The sequence below is a fragment of the Tarenaya hassleriana genome, unplaced genomic scaffold (assembly GCF_000463585.1).
Source record: "Tarenaya hassleriana unplaced genomic scaffold, ASM46358v1 Cleome7, whole genome shotgun sequence".
Classification (NCBI taxonomy): Eukaryota; Viridiplantae; Streptophyta; class Magnoliopsida; order Brassicales; family Cleomaceae; genus Tarenaya; species Tarenaya hassleriana.
The window spans coordinates 2701126-2721908 of NW_010969548.1; the positions used below are offsets into that span (position 1 = coordinate 2701126).

General features: G+C 38.4%; 5 protein-coding genes across 7 annotated transcripts in view; 2 read left to right on the forward strand and 3 right to left on the reverse strand.

The window, feature by feature from the left end:
* LOC104800970 (carnosine N-methyltransferase-like) overlaps positions 1 to 6759 on the forward strand; it is a 9843-nt gene extending 3084 nt beyond the window's left edge. Inside the window, exons 8-18 of the mRNA XM_010524004.2 lie at positions 210 to 254; positions 361 to 440; positions 752 to 819; positions 897 to 963; positions 1297 to 1410; positions 1718 to 1791; positions 1923 to 2020; positions 2114 to 2173; positions 2259 to 2327; positions 2422 to 2475; positions 6576 to 6759. Of these exons, the coding sequence (XP_010522306.1) occupies positions 210 to 254; positions 361 to 440; positions 752 to 819; positions 897 to 963; positions 1297 to 1410; positions 1718 to 1791; positions 1923 to 2020; positions 2114 to 2173; positions 2259 to 2327; positions 2422 to 2475; positions 6576 to 6635 (789 nt within the window). The 3' untranslated portion in view covers positions 6636 to 6759. The remainder of the gene's footprint in view (positions 1 to 209; positions 255 to 360; positions 441 to 751; positions 820 to 896; positions 964 to 1296; positions 1411 to 1717; positions 1792 to 1922; positions 2021 to 2113; positions 2174 to 2258; positions 2328 to 2421; positions 2476 to 6575) is intronic.
* On the reverse strand, positions 2485 to 5588 carry LOC104800969. The gene is made up of 2 exons (XM_010524002.2): positions 3630 to 5588; positions 2485 to 3534 (listed from the first exon to the last, which is right to left on the reverse strand). Exons 1-2 carry the CDS (start codon positions 4036 to 4038, stop codon positions 3443 to 3445), a joined length of 501 nt encoding a protein of 166 aa, XP_010522304.1. The 5' UTR covers positions 4039 to 5588; the 3' UTR covers positions 2485 to 3442.
* A 480-nt stretch (positions 6760 to 7239) lies between the features above and the next one.
* LOC109116124 (cysteine-rich and transmembrane domain-containing protein B-like) lies at positions 7240 to 8203 on the forward strand. Its single transcript, XM_019200991.1, has 3 exons — positions 7240 to 7428; positions 7699 to 7843; positions 8034 to 8203. Exons 1-3 carry the CDS (start codon positions 7398 to 7400, stop codon positions 8077 to 8079), a joined length of 222 nt encoding a protein of 73 aa, XP_019056536.1. The 5' UTR covers positions 7240 to 7397; the 3' UTR covers positions 8080 to 8203.
* Positions 8204 to 8342: 139 nt separating this feature from the next.
* On the reverse strand, positions 8343 to 11507 carry LOC104800971 (proteinaceous RNase P 1, chloroplastic/mitochondrial). 2 transcript variants are annotated; one of them, XM_010524005.2, is made up of 7 exons: positions 11361 to 11507; positions 9740 to 10968; positions 9435 to 9524; positions 9167 to 9348; positions 8959 to 9079; positions 8723 to 8794; positions 8343 to 8637 (listed from the first exon to the last, which is right to left on the reverse strand). In XM_010524005.2, exons 2-7 carry the CDS (start codon positions 10901 to 10903, stop codon positions 8533 to 8535), a joined length of 1734 nt encoding a protein of 577 aa, XP_010522307.1. In that variant the 5' UTR covers positions 10904 to 10968; positions 11361 to 11507; the 3' UTR covers positions 8343 to 8532. The 2 variants fall into 2 exon arrangements, with proteins under 2 accessions (XP_010522307.1, XP_019056535.1); XM_019200990.1 differs by lacking the exon at positions 11361 to 11507 and having other exon boundaries at positions 9740 to 11354.
* A 132-nt stretch (positions 11508 to 11639) lies between these two features.
* Positions 11640 to 19190, reverse strand: LOC104800972 (early endosome antigen 1). 2 transcript variants are annotated; one of them, XM_010524006.2, is made up of 7 exons: positions 19007 to 19190; positions 16543 to 16671; positions 13155 to 16301; positions 12814 to 13056; positions 12551 to 12709; positions 12296 to 12448; positions 11640 to 12110 (listed from the first exon to the last, which is right to left on the reverse strand). In XM_010524006.2, exons 2-7 carry the CDS (start codon positions 16630 to 16632, stop codon positions 11844 to 11846), a joined length of 4059 nt encoding a protein of 1352 aa, XP_010522308.1. In that variant the 5' UTR covers positions 16633 to 16671; positions 19007 to 19190; the 3' UTR covers positions 11640 to 11843. The 2 variants fall into 2 exon arrangements, with proteins under 2 accessions (XP_010522308.1, XP_010522309.1); XM_010524007.2 differs by having other exon boundaries at positions 11640 to 12098; positions 19007 to 19189.
* Positions 19191 to 20783: the final 1593 nt, after the last annotated feature.

The window sequence follows — 20783 nt, forward strand, 5'->3', positions numbered from 1 at the left end:
TCCCTAATTTCTCCTCTTTGGTCTTCGATTTAGATAAGGTATCTCTTTCCCTCAGTCTTTCGTATGGCTGATGCGATTCATTCTGTTCATCTTGTGTTGCCATATTTTGTATCTCTTTAGCCTTAAGAGTTCAAAGACAAAGATAGTAAGGCTATTTGAACCAAGTCTTTCGGTTATAATTTGCTTGGTTTTCTTGTATTCTTTTACAGGTTCGTTGTATAATTAGGAATATAGTTAGAGACTGGGCAGCAGAGGTAACCGATTTTGTTTTCTCTTTTCTTTGCCCTTTTCTCAATGTACTCAGGCATTCTTTTATTAATATATCACTAAGGAAAAATGGAACTCTAATTCATCTGACAGGGGCAAAAAGAACGCGATCAATGTTACAAGCTTATCCTTGAAGAGCTTGATTCCTTGTTTCCTGATCGTCAGAAGAAAAGGTACATTGTTTTCTGTGTTCCTGTCTTTTGAGATTCAATAAATACTCAGGAGGTTATGTCGACACACTTGACAAATTTTCCCAATGCTTAGCTATATGGTTCTTTTCATTGTTAATCTCAAATTGTAGTTGCTTGCTATCCAATAAAAAACTGACTTTGTGGAGGCTTGATTGCATAGACAGATAAAATTGGTAGTTCTTCATTTTATGATGAGAGTTAACAAACCAGTACAAGACAGCTGTTTCATGATTCAGCATTTTGGCAGTTGGTGTATTTGTCTATGCTTACAAAGTGAATTATATGATTTCCAGCACCCCTTATGCCTGTTTAGTCCCCGGAGCCGGACTTGGACGGTTGGCCCTTGAGATTTCTTGTTTAGGTACGCCTTTGATGAGCTAGATTGTTGATGATTCAACTGGTAATGAGGAACCTAACAACTGTGGTACTCTGGAACAGGTTTCATTAGCCAAGGAAATGAGTTTTCCTACTACATGATGATATGCTCAAGTTTTATTCTTAATCAGTAAGACTTTCTTATTTTCCCGATTTATGTTAATTTACTATTCCTATAACTTGCTTGACCATCATCGTATAAAATCTCTCTAATAATTTTTAATATCTTAGGTCTGTTACATTTTTCCGAGCAACTGACTACCGTTTTTGAGATTTTGAATTTTTAGAATTTCCGTCTCAAGACATTTGGGTAATTCGAGTGTTCTATTTTTCTTTTATTATGCTACTGTGCCAGGATTTCTCATTAAAACCTGTGACTAAGTTTGAGTAGATGAATTTTGTTGAGACATATTTTGACTTCTGTTCCATTTTCTAATTTTACTTCAATTTGCTTTGTAACCAGTTCGCAAGTGGCTGGTGAGTGGACAATATACCCATGGATTCACAGCAACTGCAACTCACTCTCTGACAATGATCAACTACGGCCTGTTTCTATACCTGATATTCATCCTGCAAGGTATTTGTGTATCTTTTTTTGTATAGTCCTGGCAATCTTCATAGGAAACAATCTGGTTGTCTATGATCAACTAATGGCTGACCTGATTTTGGTTTCGCTCGAAATATTTTGTTAGTTTGTAGATTAGAGACCATTTGTTTTATCACTGAAAACTAAAGGAATTAATTGGTAGATTACATCTTTTCTTTTATTTATCATAGAAGGAAAGGAAGATATATTTCATATTACGTATTGGATCTTGGTTTGATTACGGTAATCATCTCTTAGTTACTAAAAAGTGCATCGTGCAAAAATGTACTGGTAGCAGTGCAGGAATAACAGAAGGCTTCTCTATGTGTGGTGGTGACTTTGTTGAAGTATACAATGATCCGAGTCAATTAGGTAGGAGACCGTTACTACTGGCCTTGTATATTCCTTGAGAAAAGCATGCGTATATATACATATATATCTGTAGTATGCATATATATCTGTGTATATGCATCTAAGTTATGCCTATAATGTCTGGACCTTAGGGATGTGGGATGCAGTTGTGACATGCTTTTTCATTGATACGGCTCATAATGTTATCGAGTATATAGAAACCATATCCAAGGTTTTGAAGGATGGAGGAGTGAGTTTATCGGTTACTCTTTCTTCTTTTTTGGCTTTTTATTCTTTAGGTTCTCGTTCCATCGATCTAATCATTCTATTATATTGTCAACAGGTTTGGATAAACTTTGGACCTCTATTATATCATTTTGCGGATATGTATGGGCATGAAGATGTAAGCATTTTATGCTATCAAAAGATCTCATCATACCATCTTATAACTTAAGCATCATGACATGGTATGGTTGGTTGCTCTGTAGGAGATGTCTATTGAGCTAAGTTTAGAGGACGTAAAGAGAGTTGCTTTCCATTATGGGTTCGAGATTGAGGTAATTTCCACTCATGAGACGACTTCTTCCATGATACATTGATTTACATTTTTGTAAGAGTATAAAATCTCTTGTTTCGTCATAATATTTGCAGAAGGAAAGAACTGTCGAAACAACGTATACGACGAATCCTCGGTCTATGATGCAGGTTAGTATCATATACCCTTCTTCAAAGTAATCACGTCTGGGATCAAAACCCATCCATTGGTACTCACTTGTCGGTTGATATGGATGCTCTTGGCTTGAGTTATCATTAGGGTGGGCCGTCCATGGCGTCAAGCAAAATATAGGCCATAGATTTATGACGGGGCCACGGTGGATATTATGACGGATCAAAAAATATATTATATTTATAAAGATAAACAAAATAAAGCATCATCATAACATAACATTAAGACTAATATAATAAAATATCAATCCATATAAGCATAAAAAGATAAATGTCTAGCATAACAAAAGATAAATAAGATGGTTTTTAAAAGTAAAACAACAAATCAAGCATCATCATCGGTAAACTCTAATCCGATGTAATCAAACTCTTCATTATTGGCTAGTGGTGCAATCTCCTTCTTCTTCTCCTTCTGAATCTTCCAAGTTATCTTCTTCTTCTAACTCTTCCTCGTTACCATTCAATTCTTTTTCAATCAAGATACCTTTTCCTTTTGTCTTACCATTAGAAGTAGACAATGTTGAACTTGAAGCATTCTTTCTTCCTCTAGATTGTTGCCTTGTATTCGCCCTAGGTTCTCCAAGTCTCGATTCTCTATAAACGGTTTCCCAATCTAATCCATTATCACCTTCGAAACCAAATCGTTTCCACCATCATGTTCACCATTGTACATTTCACCAACCAACCATTCATTACACACATCAATTTCGTCTAGTGTAATCGGATCGATCTCATCCTTAATATTGTACCTCCGAACAAGAGCTTGGTTATATTTTACATAAACCAACTTATGCAACCTTTTGTGTTCAAACCTATTTCTTTTTTTTTAGAATGAATCTGCACAAATAATAAAATTATAAAATAAGTATTTTAAGGTAAATTAAATATAAAAAATACCAAACCAATCGAAGAATAATTTACTTGCTCAAAGACATTTCGATTGCGTTCACACTGAAGCACTACACGTCAAGCTTAAAATCTTGATTGCCAAATCTTGCAAATTTGGAGCTGAACATCCATTATTTTTCCACCATTGAGCTACAAAACCAAGAAAAGTAAATATAAAAAACTTAGAATCTTAGATTAGTTTTAAAATAAAAAAATTAAAATGCAAATATTTATATGCTTCTTACCCGGAGAGATGGTCTTCCTTTGTCTTATCGCAAAGTCAATTCCAAAATGACCACTAGCTGATCTATAAGCCGAAAGCTCGCCCAAAATTTTATTTTGGACATCTTGAGATGACACTAATCTCCTAATATACTGGTACAATCCATCAACCGCCTCCATATTTCTCTCAAGTCCAGGATTGCTATAGAAGTATTCGGGATTCAAATAATGACCAGCAGCATGCAATGGACGGTGAAGCTGACAATCCCATCTCGTATCGATGATTGCAATTACATCTTTGTATTTGCCTTCGTCATTGGTAAAAGACTTCTCAATGACTTCTTTTGCATTGTCCATTGCTTCATAAATATAGGGCATTGCTGCTTTCTTTTCACTATCCACAAGTCGAAGCACTTGAACAAGCAGAGCCATTACAGAGTGTATTTCACATTACTCCAAAATGAAGGCATAATGACAATTTTTTCAGCTTCCTTTCCCTTTGCTCCTTTCGCCAACTTGTTTATTCTCCACTCATTGGAGGTAAACATTCTTCTAAGATGATCTTTCTCCTGAAAAAGTTTTTCCAATGAAAGATAGGAAGTGACAAAACGAGTGACAACATATCTTACCAATTCCCTCTTGTTTGTGAATTATCTCAGCAAACTCAATGTACTAGAGTGGTTGTAAATGAATCCAACAACAGATATGACTCTTTTAATTGTGAGCTTGATCAAAGAAATTTTTCCAATGTCTTCAAAGATTAAGTCCACGCAATGAGCAACACAAGGAGACCAAAAGAGGTGTGATCTTTTTTCCTCTAACATCTTCCCCGCTAAGACGTAATTGCTTCCATTATCGGTTATCACTTGAACCACTTTATCTTCTCCAATCTCTTCAACAAGAGAATCCAACATCTCAAATAACTTTTGACCGGTCTTCACAAAACTAGATCCATCTATCGATTTCATAAACATTGTGCCAGCCGGAGAATTGACCAAGAAGTTAATCAAACATCTTTGTTTCTTATCCGTCCATGCATCCGACATAATAGAGCAACCATGTTTCTCCCATTGAATCTGATGTTGTTTCATCAATAATTTGGTGTATTCAACCTCCTTGGTGAGTAATGACACTCTTATTTGGTGGTAAGATGGAGCTGGAAGGTTAGGGCCGAAACGTCCAATAGCATGTAACATATCTTGAAAACTTTGCATCTTAATGCTATTGAATGGAATCCCAGATTGATATCACCATCTTGCAATAAATTGGTGAACTCCACCAATAGAATCTTTGTCGCACACCTCTTTGATATTTTATTGTCTCATATTTTCTTTCTTGTTCCTTGCAATGATTGTTTCGAGTCTTCTAACAAACAAATCCATAGGACCTTTTAGATCAACCTTTTTGTTCCGTTTTGCTTGTGGATTTTCTTCTTCATCAGATAATCCAAAACCCAAATCATCAAGATCAAGTTCCATAGGCTCGTTGGAACAAACCATAGAACCAGTAACTCTCTTTCTCTTGTGAAGTTCCCTCATTTCTTCTCGTACTTTTTTCGGACATAATTCGCACATAGTAGTATTGTCTTTCTTTCCCATCAGATGCTCCTTTACTCTAGTAATACCCCCTTTCATAATTTTTCTACAAAACTTGCATACGAGAGTATTTGTATCATTTTCTTCTACAACTTCAACATATTTCCATCCGGGATCTTTTCTAGTTTTTTTTAGGAGTAACATTTGCATTAGGAGCAACATTTGTAGATGCAGATTGTGAACATTGCCCGCTTTTGTTTGACATTATCACTGAAAAATATCGAAATTATGAAAACACATGGATAAATAAATTATTAATGATCCTATAAATTACGTACATATTGTAACAGATGCTAGTGCTAGGTAGCAGAAAGATGTGCAATACAAAAATAATAATAGATAAATAATAGATGAGTGGAACATGACAGAAGAACATGGCAAAGATTTCTACTGTCTCTCTCACGGAAGAGAAGAGAGTTTGTCTCTCTCATCGTCAACAAAAAAAAATAGAAAAACACATAGATAGATACCAACAGATGATGATCGAATATCGATTCTCTCTCGAGTCGCGACTCTGCAACCTTTCTTCCTCGTGTCCTCTCTCTCTCTCTCTCTGTTCTTCAGCTTCTTCTGCAATCTTTCTTCTTCAGATTTCTTTCTCTTTCTTTCTATTTCAGAAACTCTCTCTTTCCAGATTTTGTTTCTCTTTCTTTCTTCAATTTTTCTATTTCCAAAATCTTAAACTACTCGATATCTCCCATTTGTGTGTTTTCCTTTTTTTTTTTCTGGTCTTTACTTTCTCTTTTAATACGCACAATTGAAAACCCGATACGGCGCACGCAATGGCGAAAACGCCATACACACCACGCTATAGAAATACCATGGCGTCTACCTTGAAATCCGCCACGCAATCCCGCCATGGCGGGGCCATGGCCGCCATTTGACAACACTAGGTGGGCGTTGTTTTTACCCGAGACCCGCGGGTTTTCGGGAACCAGCTCGCAAGTATTCACCACAAACGAGATAAAAAAAAACGGGTTCAGCGAGGGTAGAAACCTGGACCCTGAGTTCGGGTTTAGGTTTTTCCGAACCACGACATGTTATCTCGTGGGTATCGTGTAGAAGTCAAATTACTTTTATATCTAGTGTTCCCTATGCCTATTTTCATGTAAAATTACCAATATACCCCAAAAGTCAGCGCAAGTCAATGAAATTTCAGAACTTTTTGTGGGTTCGGACACCCTCGGGTACCGGATCTCACCCCGAGTCTGAGGTACTCAGGCCTCAGGAGAAAGAAACTGAGGCAATGCCTCCAGAAAACACACGGGGACGAGGTTGAGGCTGCATGTTGCTAAATCTGAAGAATTGTTGGTGTTTGTGTTTCAAAAAGGGGAATGTAATAAGGCGTTGTTGTGGTGTGTTTGTGTGCTGCAGAACAGGTATTACGCAGCTTTCTGGACAATGAGGAAGAGATCTTCTCCATTGACTCAATAAACTCCTCGATTCCTTCGGACACGAAATGTAAACTCTACCAAAAATATTTAATTATTTTAATAATCACAAACGATAATATAATATGCATTATTCAAATACTAAGCAAATACGCTCACGTTTTCTACTTGGCTACGCAACCCAAGTCCACACGTCAAAAACATAAGGCCGTAAGAGATGACCTTTTCTTTTTTGGTAGGGGTGGGCGTTTCGGGAAACGGTTCGGGTTCGGAACGAAATGGATCGGTTCGGTTTTTTCGGTTTTATAAAAATAGGAACCAATCGGGTTTTTTTATTGTATTCGGTTCGGTTTCGGTATCGGTTCGGTTTCGGATTTTATTAAAAAAATGATAGATTTTCTTTAAAAATATTCGGTTTTTCGGGATTTTTAAAGTTCGGTTCGGTTCTGGAAAAATTCGGTTCTCTAAAAATGATATCGTTCGGAATATAACAGCGGTTTTGGGTCGGAAAAAATACCCAAAAAACCGAATCGAAACGTCCAGCCCTACTTTTGGGTACATTAGGAAATTTATCCAATAAATGGAACTCGATGCTCTCATTATATTATTCATTTATTAAAAATATACACGACCTTGACGTAGCCGTAATGCTCTCCTCCTCACGCGGGTTTAACCTCTATATATATATCCACGCCAACATGCTTTTATTGTAAAGGATATCGTCGATATAAACGCTCATACAACACATACATACATATATACATACAATCTTCTTCGCCTTCCAAATCAAGAGACCTGTTCGAAGATGAGCCAATCCGGTCAGAACCAAACTGCAGGTACTTGTCTTCTGTTCTTCTCTTCTATAGAATTCCTTTTTACAAGTACACGTGCAAGTATTTAATCACCCTGATCATATTTCTGCCATGATACTTTGATCTGTTTATCTAATAATTTGGTCCGACGTGTTAGAGATATATGAAATATTATATTGATATTGTAACATAATAGCTTAATTCAATTCTAAGAACGATTCGGGTACTTGCTCAAACCAACATAATGAAATGAAAACTAACATAATGATATATATATGTATCATGTATGTATAGGAGCGTATCCTCCACCGCCGGTGTCGAGGGGGCCCTACATAGAACCACCGCCGGCCGGTTATCCGACGGTGGACACGTACCATCAGACGGTGGGTCCTTCCAAAGTGGAGACCAAGTCCAGGGGTGATGGCTTTTGGAAAGGCTGGTAAGTTTTCCTCTCTGCATCAATTCTTAACCGGTTCAAACCGGCCCCATTGGGTTTTGGTCAGATGACGACCGGGTTTCGGTTTAATCCCAACCGGTGTAAACTATAGTGAAAGTTTGATTTGGGCCGAGGCCCATAACGGCCCATTCAGTTTTTTAAAATTTTAATTTCTGTTTTTTGGGCCATGCAGTTTCGCGGCTCTGTGTTGCTGTTGTGTCCTCGATGCCTGCTTCTGAGGAGGATTCTGCACTACGAGTTATGCAATGATACCTATACATAATATATTATATCTTTGTGTATTTGTAATCTCATGATTGTGTTCTATGGAATTCCTAGATTTATTTATTTAATTTTTGTCCATGGGATTTGTTGTTATGAACATAATATATTATATTAATGCATCCGCAGACATTCCATGATTAATCCCAAAGTAGTCTGGACTGGATTGAGCTAATTATTAGTTACATGTCAATATTATAAATAATGAGAAACATAGGGGTGAATAATGCAAAATACAAGAAGTATGTGCTTCCACATCGTTGTCTTAATGTAAAAACCTCATCCATGTTTAAATACATGGATTCAACAATTTCATCTCATTTATGCTGAAAAAAATCGATGCTACAACGTAATATATTCCACTGAACTGAGAGCATCAGACAGGACAGGTCCGGGCCATGAAGAGAATCTCAGAGGCGGCTGCTCATGGCTCGTGTGGAGCAGAGCCACTGTCTCGATGTCTGAAGGTCATCCTCCACACTCATTGGAACATGCCATCTTCCATCTTCCGACTCCTGCATCATGAACCAAACACAGAGAGCTTTAACTACTGTGTTTTTGGAAGCAAAAAAAACAGGACAAGGCTGAAAGACATGCGACCTGTATAACAATGGAGTATGGAGGTGGCATATGCAGCCTAAGACCATCCTCTCTCGACACAGACATCCGAACCTGCGATATATCCAGACATGGATTCACATTTCTTACATCGAAACTGGCCTTTCGATCTATAAAAATGGTTAACATGGTTTTTGATAAGTCAAAAACTCAACCAAGAACAGAGAGTTTATCCTATGAGATTCATCACAATCGATCCACGAGAGAAGAGACGAGACCTGGTGCTTCTCCTTCCACCTCGGGAAGAAACTATTACCCAACAACTGGAAAAGATGGTCTCTCATCTCATCATTCGTCACCAGTAAGCACTTGCAACTCACTGCAGCATACAACCAGTACCTGCAAAAATGAATCTTACACACATGTACTAATGATTCCACAGTATAAATCATGATCTCCCATGTACAAGGAAAAACAAACCAGTACCAATCATCATTTGAACCAGGAGGAGTGGCATAAAGGGCACCGGCTTTCCTCCACTTGTCAAGCAGGGCTTTGTTTTGGGGGTTGGTTGCTGGACCTCCGTTTACACGGCTCCTATGCAATATGATAAGTGGTAGCCTCTTCGATGGACTCATCTCTTGGCATCTCTTGACAACATTGTTTACCTGCAAAATTAGATAAAACCATAAATATTTGCCAAAGCATTTTGTTTTCAGCAGTTAATTTTGCGTATTAGCGTGTTTTTTTATACCTGGAAAAAACTGAAACTGCGCTGGTTGACGAGGCCCATGTTCGCCCCATCTATCACTGCATCAAATGGTCCATGCTTTTTCAGCCATTCCTGTGCCAGTTCACCTTGAAATCAGTCCCAGTGTCATACACCAAGAAAAAGAACGCAAACATCTTCAACTGGCTTTCATCCGTTCAAAACGCTTGATTAGAATGCAAGTGAGTTGTTGATTTTAAAGTTTTACGATTTGTTTATATCACGGGATAACAAAGATATCTGAAATAAACTGATTAACCGCAATCAAATGCAACCTGGAGTGAAAATACCTGAAACTGATTAAAATGAGCCTTGACTTCTTTCTTGCAGGCCAGTTTGGACAGAGACGAGGCAAAGTTCTCTGTCTCCATTGGATCGATATCGACACAGACAAGCTTCTCTTTGCAAGATTTACAGACACCGTTCTCATCCATCTCTGCTCTCGTGACATTCCATCCGCCAATCCCCAGCCATCCCTGCCCATGCCATCCTCCACCACCCCTCACCACACCGTCCCTTACTTGACCCACATCCCATTCCTTCACTCCAGCCTTTGCTGCATCTTCAGACTTAAACCACTCTTCGATAGTTCCAAAGGTCGGTTCAGAGACCTGTCTGACTGAGGCTCGCAACCGCTGCAACAGCTCGTAAACTTTGTCCCCCTTCCTTGCGAAAACACTAACTTTCAAAAGGGCAGAGAGCTCGGGTTCCTCGGCAATCACCTCAGATTCAACCATATGTGCATCAACTTCATAAGCTTTATCTGCAAGACCCCTGTTACAGAAACCGAAAAGTGCTGGTCCATAAGATCTCAACTTCGGTTGGACACCAAAAGCCTTCATCTGCTTAATCATGTCAAAAGCCATTTCCGGGTCATCTAATGCAACAGCAAGTCTAGCTGCATTCGTGAACGTGGCTTCATTTGGAACAACTTTGTCAGCAATCATCTGCCTGAAAATATCGAAACCCCTCTGGAGTCCTGGGCTCTGAGACATTGCTGCTTCGACGGATGGGTCAGTAGATAAAGAGCATAAATAGAGAACGACATTATAATGGTACTGGTTAAGCTGCACACCGTTGCTCCTCGCCTCATCATACAATCGAAGTCCTTCCACTACATCACCTCTTTTGGAGCACATGTCTAGTTTCAGTTTGAGCATTGTTTCAGGAGAATCCCGCTGAGCTTTCTTATTCACTTTCTTGGATATGTTATTAGGAGGCAACTCTTTCGATTCTTTTGCAGTGAGAGACATGGTGGATAGATGTCTGTTCTGTGCCATAAGGGAAGGATGTTTCTCTCGGGACCCTTTGACAGCGAGAGGAGCATTGTACCGTCGAAATGGAGAAACACTATGGCGGCGGAAAAGAACATATGGAGTGTTGAAAAACAGTACAAATAATGAGGAACTCGCTCGGGCGATGGAGGATGGAGCAAAACAACTTGCGCGTAGCATAACTCCTTCTGCTCACGTTGCACCCAAAAGCTCTGATTCGAGAACTAGCTTTCAGACCAACTCATCTGCAAGAGACAGGAAAATAGGGTCCTAAATCGAGACAATTCCTTAGTTTTGCCTTAATCAAATATCCAAACAAAGTCTCAGTACCAATTGAATAACCCTCTTAGTGAAACTCCAGTAAGAACCCAATGTCCAGGACACAACAGAAACCAAAAGATCGAAACTTTTGGAACTATCGTCAATTATAATTTGACCCAGATCAGTTCCCAGTTCCACAGTGAAAATCCCAGAAAAATCTACCAAATTTTAGTTCAGGAACCAAACTTTAGACAACCTTAGCACACGAAACGAAAGTATCCGGCTTTATCGGAGAAAAAACCATGAAGAATCACCAAAATTGTTCAATGGGAGATTTCAGGGATTGGGTCGGAAGCAACCAGGAGGAATCACTTACCCTGCATGAGCTTCTGATAAGATTATTGGAGAAGAGTTTTCTGAAACTCCACCATGGATTAGGGGTTTAGCAGATTATGAGATAGAACAAGGCATGGGGCGGGGGACTTGCGAAACGACACCGTTTTGGCACTTTATATGATAATATCTTCTGTATTATAAACTCCACCATGTAGCTTAATATAATATTAAATTGCATATTAATAAAGTTTTTTTTTTTGGTGATGGTAACTTTTTTTTATAAAAAAATTGACCGGTGGAGAGAAAAACACATACAGAGTGAAAACATTCCAAACAAACCCACCATAAATATATAAATAAACATGCTCGGCATACAAGCAAAGGGATTATAAATACAACATCCCCTGACCCCAAAAATCAAAATCAAAATACTTGCGGAGAGAAAGCGTCATTATACAAAATATAATCAAACCCCAAAAATATATAATCAAAATCACCAAAACCATACTTTGAGAAAAAGGCTTCAATACTTTTTCCCCAGAATTATACCAATGAAGATGGAGACCAAAGCAACTCCAACCATGATCTTGATTGTATTAAGAGGTGAGGTTTCAGTCATTTGAGTTGTGTTGTTAGCCAATGAAGACGATGATGATGATGATGATGATGACAAAGCGCCATTGTTGTCGTCTTGCTTCTTCTTGCTCTTCCTTTTCGCAGGCGATGAAACGGCTAACCCCCCGATGTCTCGGGATTTTACTTCCACGGCCTCGGTTTCCTGCAAGATCGTCTTTCCGTCCGACCATAAGCAGAGCATATTTTGAGGGTTTAAGACCGACATTAATGCTCTTGAACTAATTTTCAGATTCACTAAATGTCCACTTTGATCATATTTCAAAGGGATTTTAGCTGAAATTGTTCATGATTTTTGTATGCAAAGATCAAGTAAGTTGTGGGTACTTAGCACTGACAAACCTTAGATTTAGCATCTGCAAGCTTTACTTTCTGTTCAAGCTCTTTCACCGATGATTCGAGCCTGACAACTTCCTGTTTCTTTGCTTCAAGCTCTTCCTGTGTTTTCTTTGAAGCTGCTTCCTGTTCCGAGTGTTTTTGAGAGTGGGCTTTTTTCTGTTTCCATAAAGTTATTCAGAATTTACGAAGAAACCAATCAGAATTGAAGTTTCTGATGTTATCTAATGTTAGAAGGAAGCGAAAAGAAAGAATATCAACCAGTTCATCAACAGAAGTCTGAGCAAGTTGAAGCTCTTTCTGAAGCTGAAGCACTTGCTCGTGGAGAGAATCCCGGTCGCTGGCCTTATGCTCATGTTCCTGCAGTTTAGAGGTCAATTCTGCCTCTTTTACCGAAGCGGAAGCTTTCACATTTTCAACCTGGAAGAAGCAATAAACGCTGAAAATTCAGTAAACTGGTAGAACCGATAAATAAACACACACTGTCATGTCTTACATTATGTCCCTGATAATAACTCCATTACCTCTTCTTTCAACCGGGATTCTACTTCTGTCAATTGCTTTTTCAGTTCTTCTAGATGTGATTGCAACGCAGGCTTTTCAGCTGCCTCGGCTTTGAGCTTCTCGATTTCAGCTACCAGAGCATCCGTACTAGAATTCTGTGCTTTGAGTTGTTCTTCAAGCTGTGCAATCACTGATTGGAGTTCATTTTTCGTGCTCTGATACACCTCGTTGAGTTGGTTGTTCTCCTCCACAAGGGAAGAAATCTGCAGCACAAACGATAATTTTCCATAAGATCGGATTAAACAACAAAATAGAAAACCTATTGATGGTAATTGAAAAGTTTATATTCTGCTGTCTCTACCTGTGATTGTAATCTCTCTCCTTCAGAAGTAAGCTGTTTTGTTAGATCTTCTATGGCTGTCTTTGAAGATTCAAGGTCTTTGGCAGTTTGGGCCTTCTCAGCTTCGAGGACAGAAAGTTTTGTCTGCAACTCGCTGGCCTCTGACCCATGACTGGCCAGTTCCTGGTTGAGCTTTAGATTCACCTCAGCCAAAGCCCCGCTCTCTTTCTCGAGGCCGCTGCATTTGGCTCCGAACTCTTCTACAATGGCTTCGAGATTCTTAAGTTTCAGTAAAGACTCTTCTAGCTCCACCTTTCTACTTTCAGCTACTTCTGATGCTAATATAACCTGCTTTTTATACTCCTCTACGTGGAATTCAAGGGCTCTTACTTGTTCGATCAATTCCTTGGCCTCTGCTCCTTTTTTACTGAACCTCTCGGTTGCTTCTTCCAGTTGTTTCGTCACAGTTTCCTTCTCAGAAACACCAGAATCCAGCAAATCCTGAAGTTCTTGAATCTTGATCTTGAGCTGGTTGTTTGTCTCTGCCAACAGTTCGCTATCTGAGGATGCCTGTGAAGCTTTGTCTTGTGCCCGGACAATCTCACCTTTGAGTTCTGCGTTAGCGGTTTCTGCAGAAGCAAGTTTTTCCAATGTCTGATCGAGCTCTTCTTTCAGACAAGAAGAATTCATGGATGCTTCGGCCAACTGTTTTTCGCATAATCTTATTTTGTCCTCAAGATCTTTCAGTTTCTCAGACAACGACTTGGCCTCTGAATCTCTGCTGGTGAAATCCTCCATTGCCTTCTGAAGTTTAAGCTCTGAATCTCTACTTAAAGATAGATGCAAATCTTCAAGTTCCGTGCTTCTTGTTGTAGCCTGATCCAATGCTCTTGTTTGTTGCTCAAGTCTCTCTTCAGCTGACTTAAGCTTCTCCATTACATCGCCTTCCCTTAGACCAGCAGCTTTCAGATCATTCTCAATACTCTCCAACTTTTCTTGTGTGACATTCAACTCGTTCCTGAGAACGGCTAACAGATCCTCAGACCCGACGATCTTCTCGCTGTACTCATTAACTGCATCTTCTAGCTTCTTTCTCTCATCCATCACAGCATTCAGATTTTCCGTCAGCTCTCTCTCTTTCTCATTGGCAATGTTTAGAGCAGCTTCAAGATTTGAGTTTTTCTCTTGGAATTCCTCCAGTCTGGTCTGAAGCTCAGCCACCTGACCCAAAAACCCTTTCGAATCTGCCTCGGTTTCACCACATTTCTTCTCCAGCGAGCTAATCTGCTCCTCAAGCTCCTGAATTCTGTATTTTTCTGTCTGGAGTAGCAACTCTAACTCCTTCACTTTTCCCTCAGCATCTTCTAATTTTGACTGTGATGTTTGGAACAGACCTTCTAGCTCAAGGCTGCGCTCGTGGCTCATATTGGCCCGGTCATCATGCTCTGCACCTTTCCGCAATGCATTCCTCACTTCTTCTTCGAGCTCCAAATTCCTTGTTGAAGAGTGGTTCAATGACGATTCCAGCTCGGTTATCTTTTCTTGGTATTCCTGCAGTTGATCAGTCACCTGTTTTTTCACCTCCTCAGCCACTTCCAAAGCAGCTTTTAGTTCGGATGCTTTCTCAGAAAATTCTTTCAGTTCTTTTTCTGTGTTACTGCTTTTTAATTCCAGCAAGTTTCTTTGCTGCTCGAGCTCCACATTCTTTTGCTCAGCTGTGATGACCCTCGTCTCTAGCTCTTTCAATTTTAGTTGAGCTTCTTCCGCTGCTTTGTTTGAAGATTGAATCATATCCTCAAGCTCAAGATTCTTTTGGTTAGCTGCTGTGGCTGCAGCTCCAGATTCGTTATGTTGCTCCTCCAGTGATTTCAGTCTCTGTTCAAGCTCAGAATTGTTTGACAAAGCTTGAGACAGAAGAGCATCAGTCTTAGTGAAATTCTCATCTGAAACTTTCAGCTTTCCTTCCACTTCCCCGCAGATCTCTTTCAGTTTTGCTGCATTAATTGTGAGGTCGGTCACGGCTACTTCAAGCGCTTCTTTTTCTTTCAATGCCTCGGTCAATTTCTCATTTGCAGTTCTGACCTGTTCTTCGTAGTCCTTCATTAAAGAATCTAACTTGTCCTTCTCCTTGAGTTCTTCATTGAGCTTTGAGTTTAAGTCTTCCAGTTCAGAGACTTTAGCCTGAAGATCTTTGTTTTGGCCAACCAAGTTCTCAAGAGCCGATAATTCTTCTTTGAACTGAGATTCAGAAGCTTTCCTCTGCTCAAGTTCCTGGGTCAATTCATCAATGGCCGCTTCTTTTGAAGACAGTTTTTGTTCTGTCTCCAGAAGTTGAGATTTTGAAAGTGCCAACTCCTCTTGAAGGGAAGCTAATTCTACTGTAGCATTCTTCAGAACTGCTTCAACTTTTTCATTTTCAGCAATCTTATCTTGCAGCTCTTTGAGTTCCTGCTGCAGGGACACCGTTTTTTCTTCCATCTCTTTCACGCTTCCTTTCGCCAATTCAAGCTTTTGTTCAAACTCTGAAGCCCTCTGCAGCTCAGATTCAGCATGAGAAGCACTTTGTTTATGCAGCTCTTCAAATTTCTGTGCTTCCCCAGCTGACCGACTGAGCGCTTCCTCCAACTCTATCATCCTTTTTCTCGAGATCTCAAGCTCAATACCTAACCCATCAAATGCTTCCTTCACTTCGGTTAGTTCCTTATGTTTGGCATCCTGAGATTGTAAAGCATCTTCCAAAGCCTTCAGCTGGGAGCTGTGTTTCTCTTCCACTTCAACAACCTGCTCCTGCAGCTTCTTGTTGGCAAGCTCGAGCTCTTCATGTTTCTTAGCCGTTTCTTCGGACTTCTCTTTTGCAGACAAAAGCTCATTCGCCACCCGGGTATTTTCAGATTCATACCGTTTCAGTTCTCCAGTTACTCTCTCCAACTCGAGTTCCAGATCTTTCACCTTCTCTTGTGATTGGTGTAATTCTTTCTGTGAACCACTTGAGCTCCTCTCGAGCGAAACTTCCTTTGGCTCTTCCACAGGAGCATGCTCCATTTTGTCAGAGTCGTCCTTGGCATCTATGGCTTCCTTCTCAACTTTTATGAATTCCCCATCAAGAGTTGTATCTTCATCTTCTTTTGCAGCCATTTTCTCTTCCTTTGGCAATTCTCCATTAGCAGCCTGTAATAAAAATCGTCACAATACCTAGATAGCTTCCCAGTTTGAAACCTATGCAAGAAGCTTGGACGGCATACATGGATTCCATATTACACAATCCAATGCTAAAAGAGTTAAAATCTTACGTGAGGTTCACACAAAACCCTCAAAGTTTTATGATCAAACAGATAATTATTCCATTGAACACTTGAATCATCACTGCTGAGAATCATGGAATCTATATAAATACAAAAAAGATCAATACCTTAACAGGAACATCAACAGTATTTGGTTCCTCGGCAGCACCTTTCACGGCCGCAGGGATCTCGGAACTCACCTGTGTTGCTTCTTCCATCTTATGATCTAACAGTTCCAAACTAAGCTTGTTCCACAACTGTCGGAAACGGGGAGAATCTCGAATGAGAAGAAACTCAAAGATAAACAGACTTATGAACGAGGTTAATCAGTTGTTTCAAACAGTTAACAAAACAGAGGGCATTGTTGAATTATTTGAAGTTCCGGTTTCTTGCATGAACAAGAAATCAAATGCTGTTCTGTTGACTTTCCAACTACTATAATTTAAGAGAAAGAGAAACACCGAGAATCATTATTAGTATAAACAAACAAGTAAATGCAGGGGGTTATGACTCTTCCTCCATCAACACGTGTACCATACCAAAGAAACAGTAGCTTGCAAGAAAGATAACCCAATTCCCAGAAGTTATATAAAATTGTATAAACAAAGAAGATTAAGACCATTTTTTTCTTTCATTTAATCCATTTTAGTTTACTATTTTTAAAAGCAGAGATAGATCTTAAGTTATTTAGGATCATAACGACAAAAAAAAAAGTTAACGGGGAATACAAAAATCACGCAGAGAAGACAAAAGGTCTACATGTGAATGTGCCCATGTGATATTTAACTTTGTTGTTTGGCACAATACGTAGGTAGGTTATACCAACCAATCCACACGTCAGACCAAAGACAAAAGTATTCCTAATGTGACATTATTCGGAACATAACAAGTTCTATCCTTTTTTGTCGTGGTTCAAATTTTTTGGTCACATAGTTACCGACCCAACCAAGGAGACTGAAAAATGCAGAAGGATTTTAAAAAAACTAAGTCATCGTCCGTCCGGACAATATATAACAAGTACTAACGAAAAGAGCAAAACTCGTTCCTTTCTAACCCAGGTCCGAGGTTTCATTTGGAGATGAATATTCATCCATATTTCTCTGATTTTTTAAAAGATATAATTAGACCGGTGAACTTGCAGATTATCGATATGTATATATATATACAGCAAGCAGCCATGTGAATATTGCATGAGATGTTTGATAGAAAATGGAATGCTGAACTGTTCAAGATTCCACGTACTTGTAGTTTGGAAAACCTAAAGCAGTGAAAAAAATGTCAACAGCATTTAATGGAATAAGCATATAAAGGGTATGCTTTTCACGTCAAATACCAAACTTACTGCAATTACACCAAAATGGAAGGACGATGTGAACTGCTCATCAAACTCCTCAGATATTTGTCACAATTTCAAAAGCACCTTACTTTTATTTTTATCACAAATCAGCGTTTTAAATACGACAGGTTTTTTATACGACTTTTTGTTTTTAAAAAATATATATAATTCAGTTTTTCTTCATAAAATCATTTATTTTCTATATAAATTTTCGATTTTATTTAATTTTTTGTTACTGGTTTGAATTCATATTTTTGGTTCTAGAAAATTTAAACGTATGGGACAGGAAAAAAAAAGGGAAGAACTCAGGGAAGAGACAGAGATCAATCCCTGCAGCACAAGGGGTCCTTTTTGGTGTCTGTTTAATTCCATATTTTTGTGTTCTTAATAATTATTTAATTGCTGTTAGGCACCAAACCAGACTAAATTATCCGGGATTCAAAATGAGATCAAACTATAGAGAATATCCGGTTCAAGAGGAATTTTCATACGTTACTGATGGCTTTTCGATAAAGACATCTCTGGAAAGTGCAAGGTAAACCTAACACTGGTTGTTAGATCTTTAGCCTAAGCATGATTAGCACCATTAAACATGAGGGGATTTACCATAATAAAAAAAAACATTCCAAATCGATTTCAAGCATCGCTCACCTTCTTAAGATTTGTTCTTAACATGTATGGGTTTTGATTATTAGTGCGGGCGATGATTTTAGCAAGTGATCTGAGTGCCGAGAAGAAGTGTGGGTAGCAAATCGAGAATTCAACTTCAATCTCTTGAAACTAATTACACAAGTTTTTTTTCAAAACAAAATGAAAATAAACTCACGGAGAGAAAGGATCGAACAAGCTTTGCTCAATCGGCGCCGGAATCAGAGAGATCGTGAGTTTTGAATATCGGTGGAAGCCAATCAAGCATTCAACGGAAAACCACGATATCATCAAATCGATCGGGAAATCGCTACTCATAAGATGTATCCCAGGATCGTAACAAAGCATAAAACGAACAAAAAAAAGAAGGTAAAAGAATAGTGACTAATTTCGATTTTAAAAAAAAGGCAAACGAAACAATCAGATTTCGAATACGGAAGCACCCATCATATATAAACAACGACTGTTGATCTGAAGCGATTTGCGATCTATCAGAATTCAAGCAAACAGAATCCAAAACAATCAAAACAGAGTAGAACGAGCATGATCAAACATCAAATCAACCAAAAAAACTTTTAAAAAAACAGAGGAAAAGTGAAAGTGCTTGCCTGCAGCTGAATCCGACGTACTGTTTTTTCTACGCTTTCTCCTTATCCCTCTTCTTCTTCTTCTTCTTCTTCGAGGGTTGCCTTAATAGTTCACTGTTTTCCCGAAATCGAAAAAATAAAATGGAGAAAGAAAGAGAAGAAGATGATGATGACGACGAGAGAATGGAAATGCAAAATACAGAGATGGGAGAGGGGGAGAGAGAGAATCTTTAGTGTATTGAAGTGGAGAGTGGGGGCCGCATTTTCGAAAGCCAACTCTGGCGGACGCCGTCGTTTTTGTCTCATTTCCAACTTTGCCCCTTGTTTCGTCTGTCAACTACCATTTTACCATTAATGCCACAAAATCCCTAGTATTCATGAAAGTGATTTTAATCATGTGGATGATGGATCTGTTTCCCAGATATATTACATGATATATGTATGATTTTGTATCGAGGAACTATTAAAATATATGTGACCAGTTTTATACATTTCAACCAGTAAAAAAAATATGAAAAACATTGTACTTGATGATTACTAACCTTGAAATAGATTTGGGTTTTCATATATTTTTTTCCAACCAACAAAAAATATAATCAATGCATGTTTTTAATAAAACTATGGACTATACTTAGTAATAACACATAAGAATCTAGTTTAATATATGAACCCCTCAATTAAGATTTTTTTAAAAACGAAAATTTAAAAGAGAGAGAGGAGAGAGAGAAGAGGGGTAGATGAGTAATTTAGTAGAATAAGGAAAAACAAAAGGGGGAGCCGGCTGGCTGACCGCAAAAGAGCCCACGAGAGGCCCTACATGACAAATGAGAGACCGACCACGCGAACCGCCCTCTCTCGTTGAACCATTCCTTATATACTCTTTTTAATTTTTATATATACCAACCGCTTTCTTATTTATTTCGAGATTTGACCCCTCTACTTTTCTTTCTTCCCTAAAAGGGACATTTTAGCTTCTTTTTTTTTTTGGAATGATCTTTGCTGATTTGTCCATATCATTTGTAACATCCATCTCACATTCATATTTATATTTTCCCAACTATCACAACCCATTTTGGAATTTACCCGGTATTTCTAATTATTATTTTATCTCATGTGTATTAGTTTGGTGATATATATACCTCTAAAAATTAAATTATAGTTTTCTATATATACCTAAGAACCTTGAATTTAATTATTTGAAGATTTTTCTTCTTTCCGTTGACAACCTAATTTGAATGGAAGTCGGAGATGGTGCATGGATAATGGATATGTCCGGTCTTTACGGCTAAAAAATCAATCGGTCAATCTCCATAAACACAATATTGAATGTCTCTTTAACCATCTCTAGATTTTCTTTATTACTCTTGTTGTTATATGTTGTTCTTGTTTTATATTGGTGTTATAATTCTGTTTACAATCCATAGAGAAAAAAAATGAAAAACATTAACAAGAATTATAAATAATATATTATGTTTACATTAGACAAATTATTACATGATATTCTGGGAATTCGTACTATCCGTGAATAATTACACCAAAACGAGATGAAGATAATGCCGTATTTTCTGATTTATTAATTGAATAGAGAAACGGTGAATTAATTTTAAATGATTACATGTCTAATGGTTGGTGGAAAGGTGAGGTAACCAAAAGTTGGGCCTCTTTGTACAATTTTCTTAATATGTGGGTTGATTTTACAAATTGCAAAAATATAAGGTCAAAAGTGTTAATAATTGTGGCAAAAAAATCACCTCGAGTTCGACAATTCAGAAACACCCTAAATACTCTCCGATTCTAT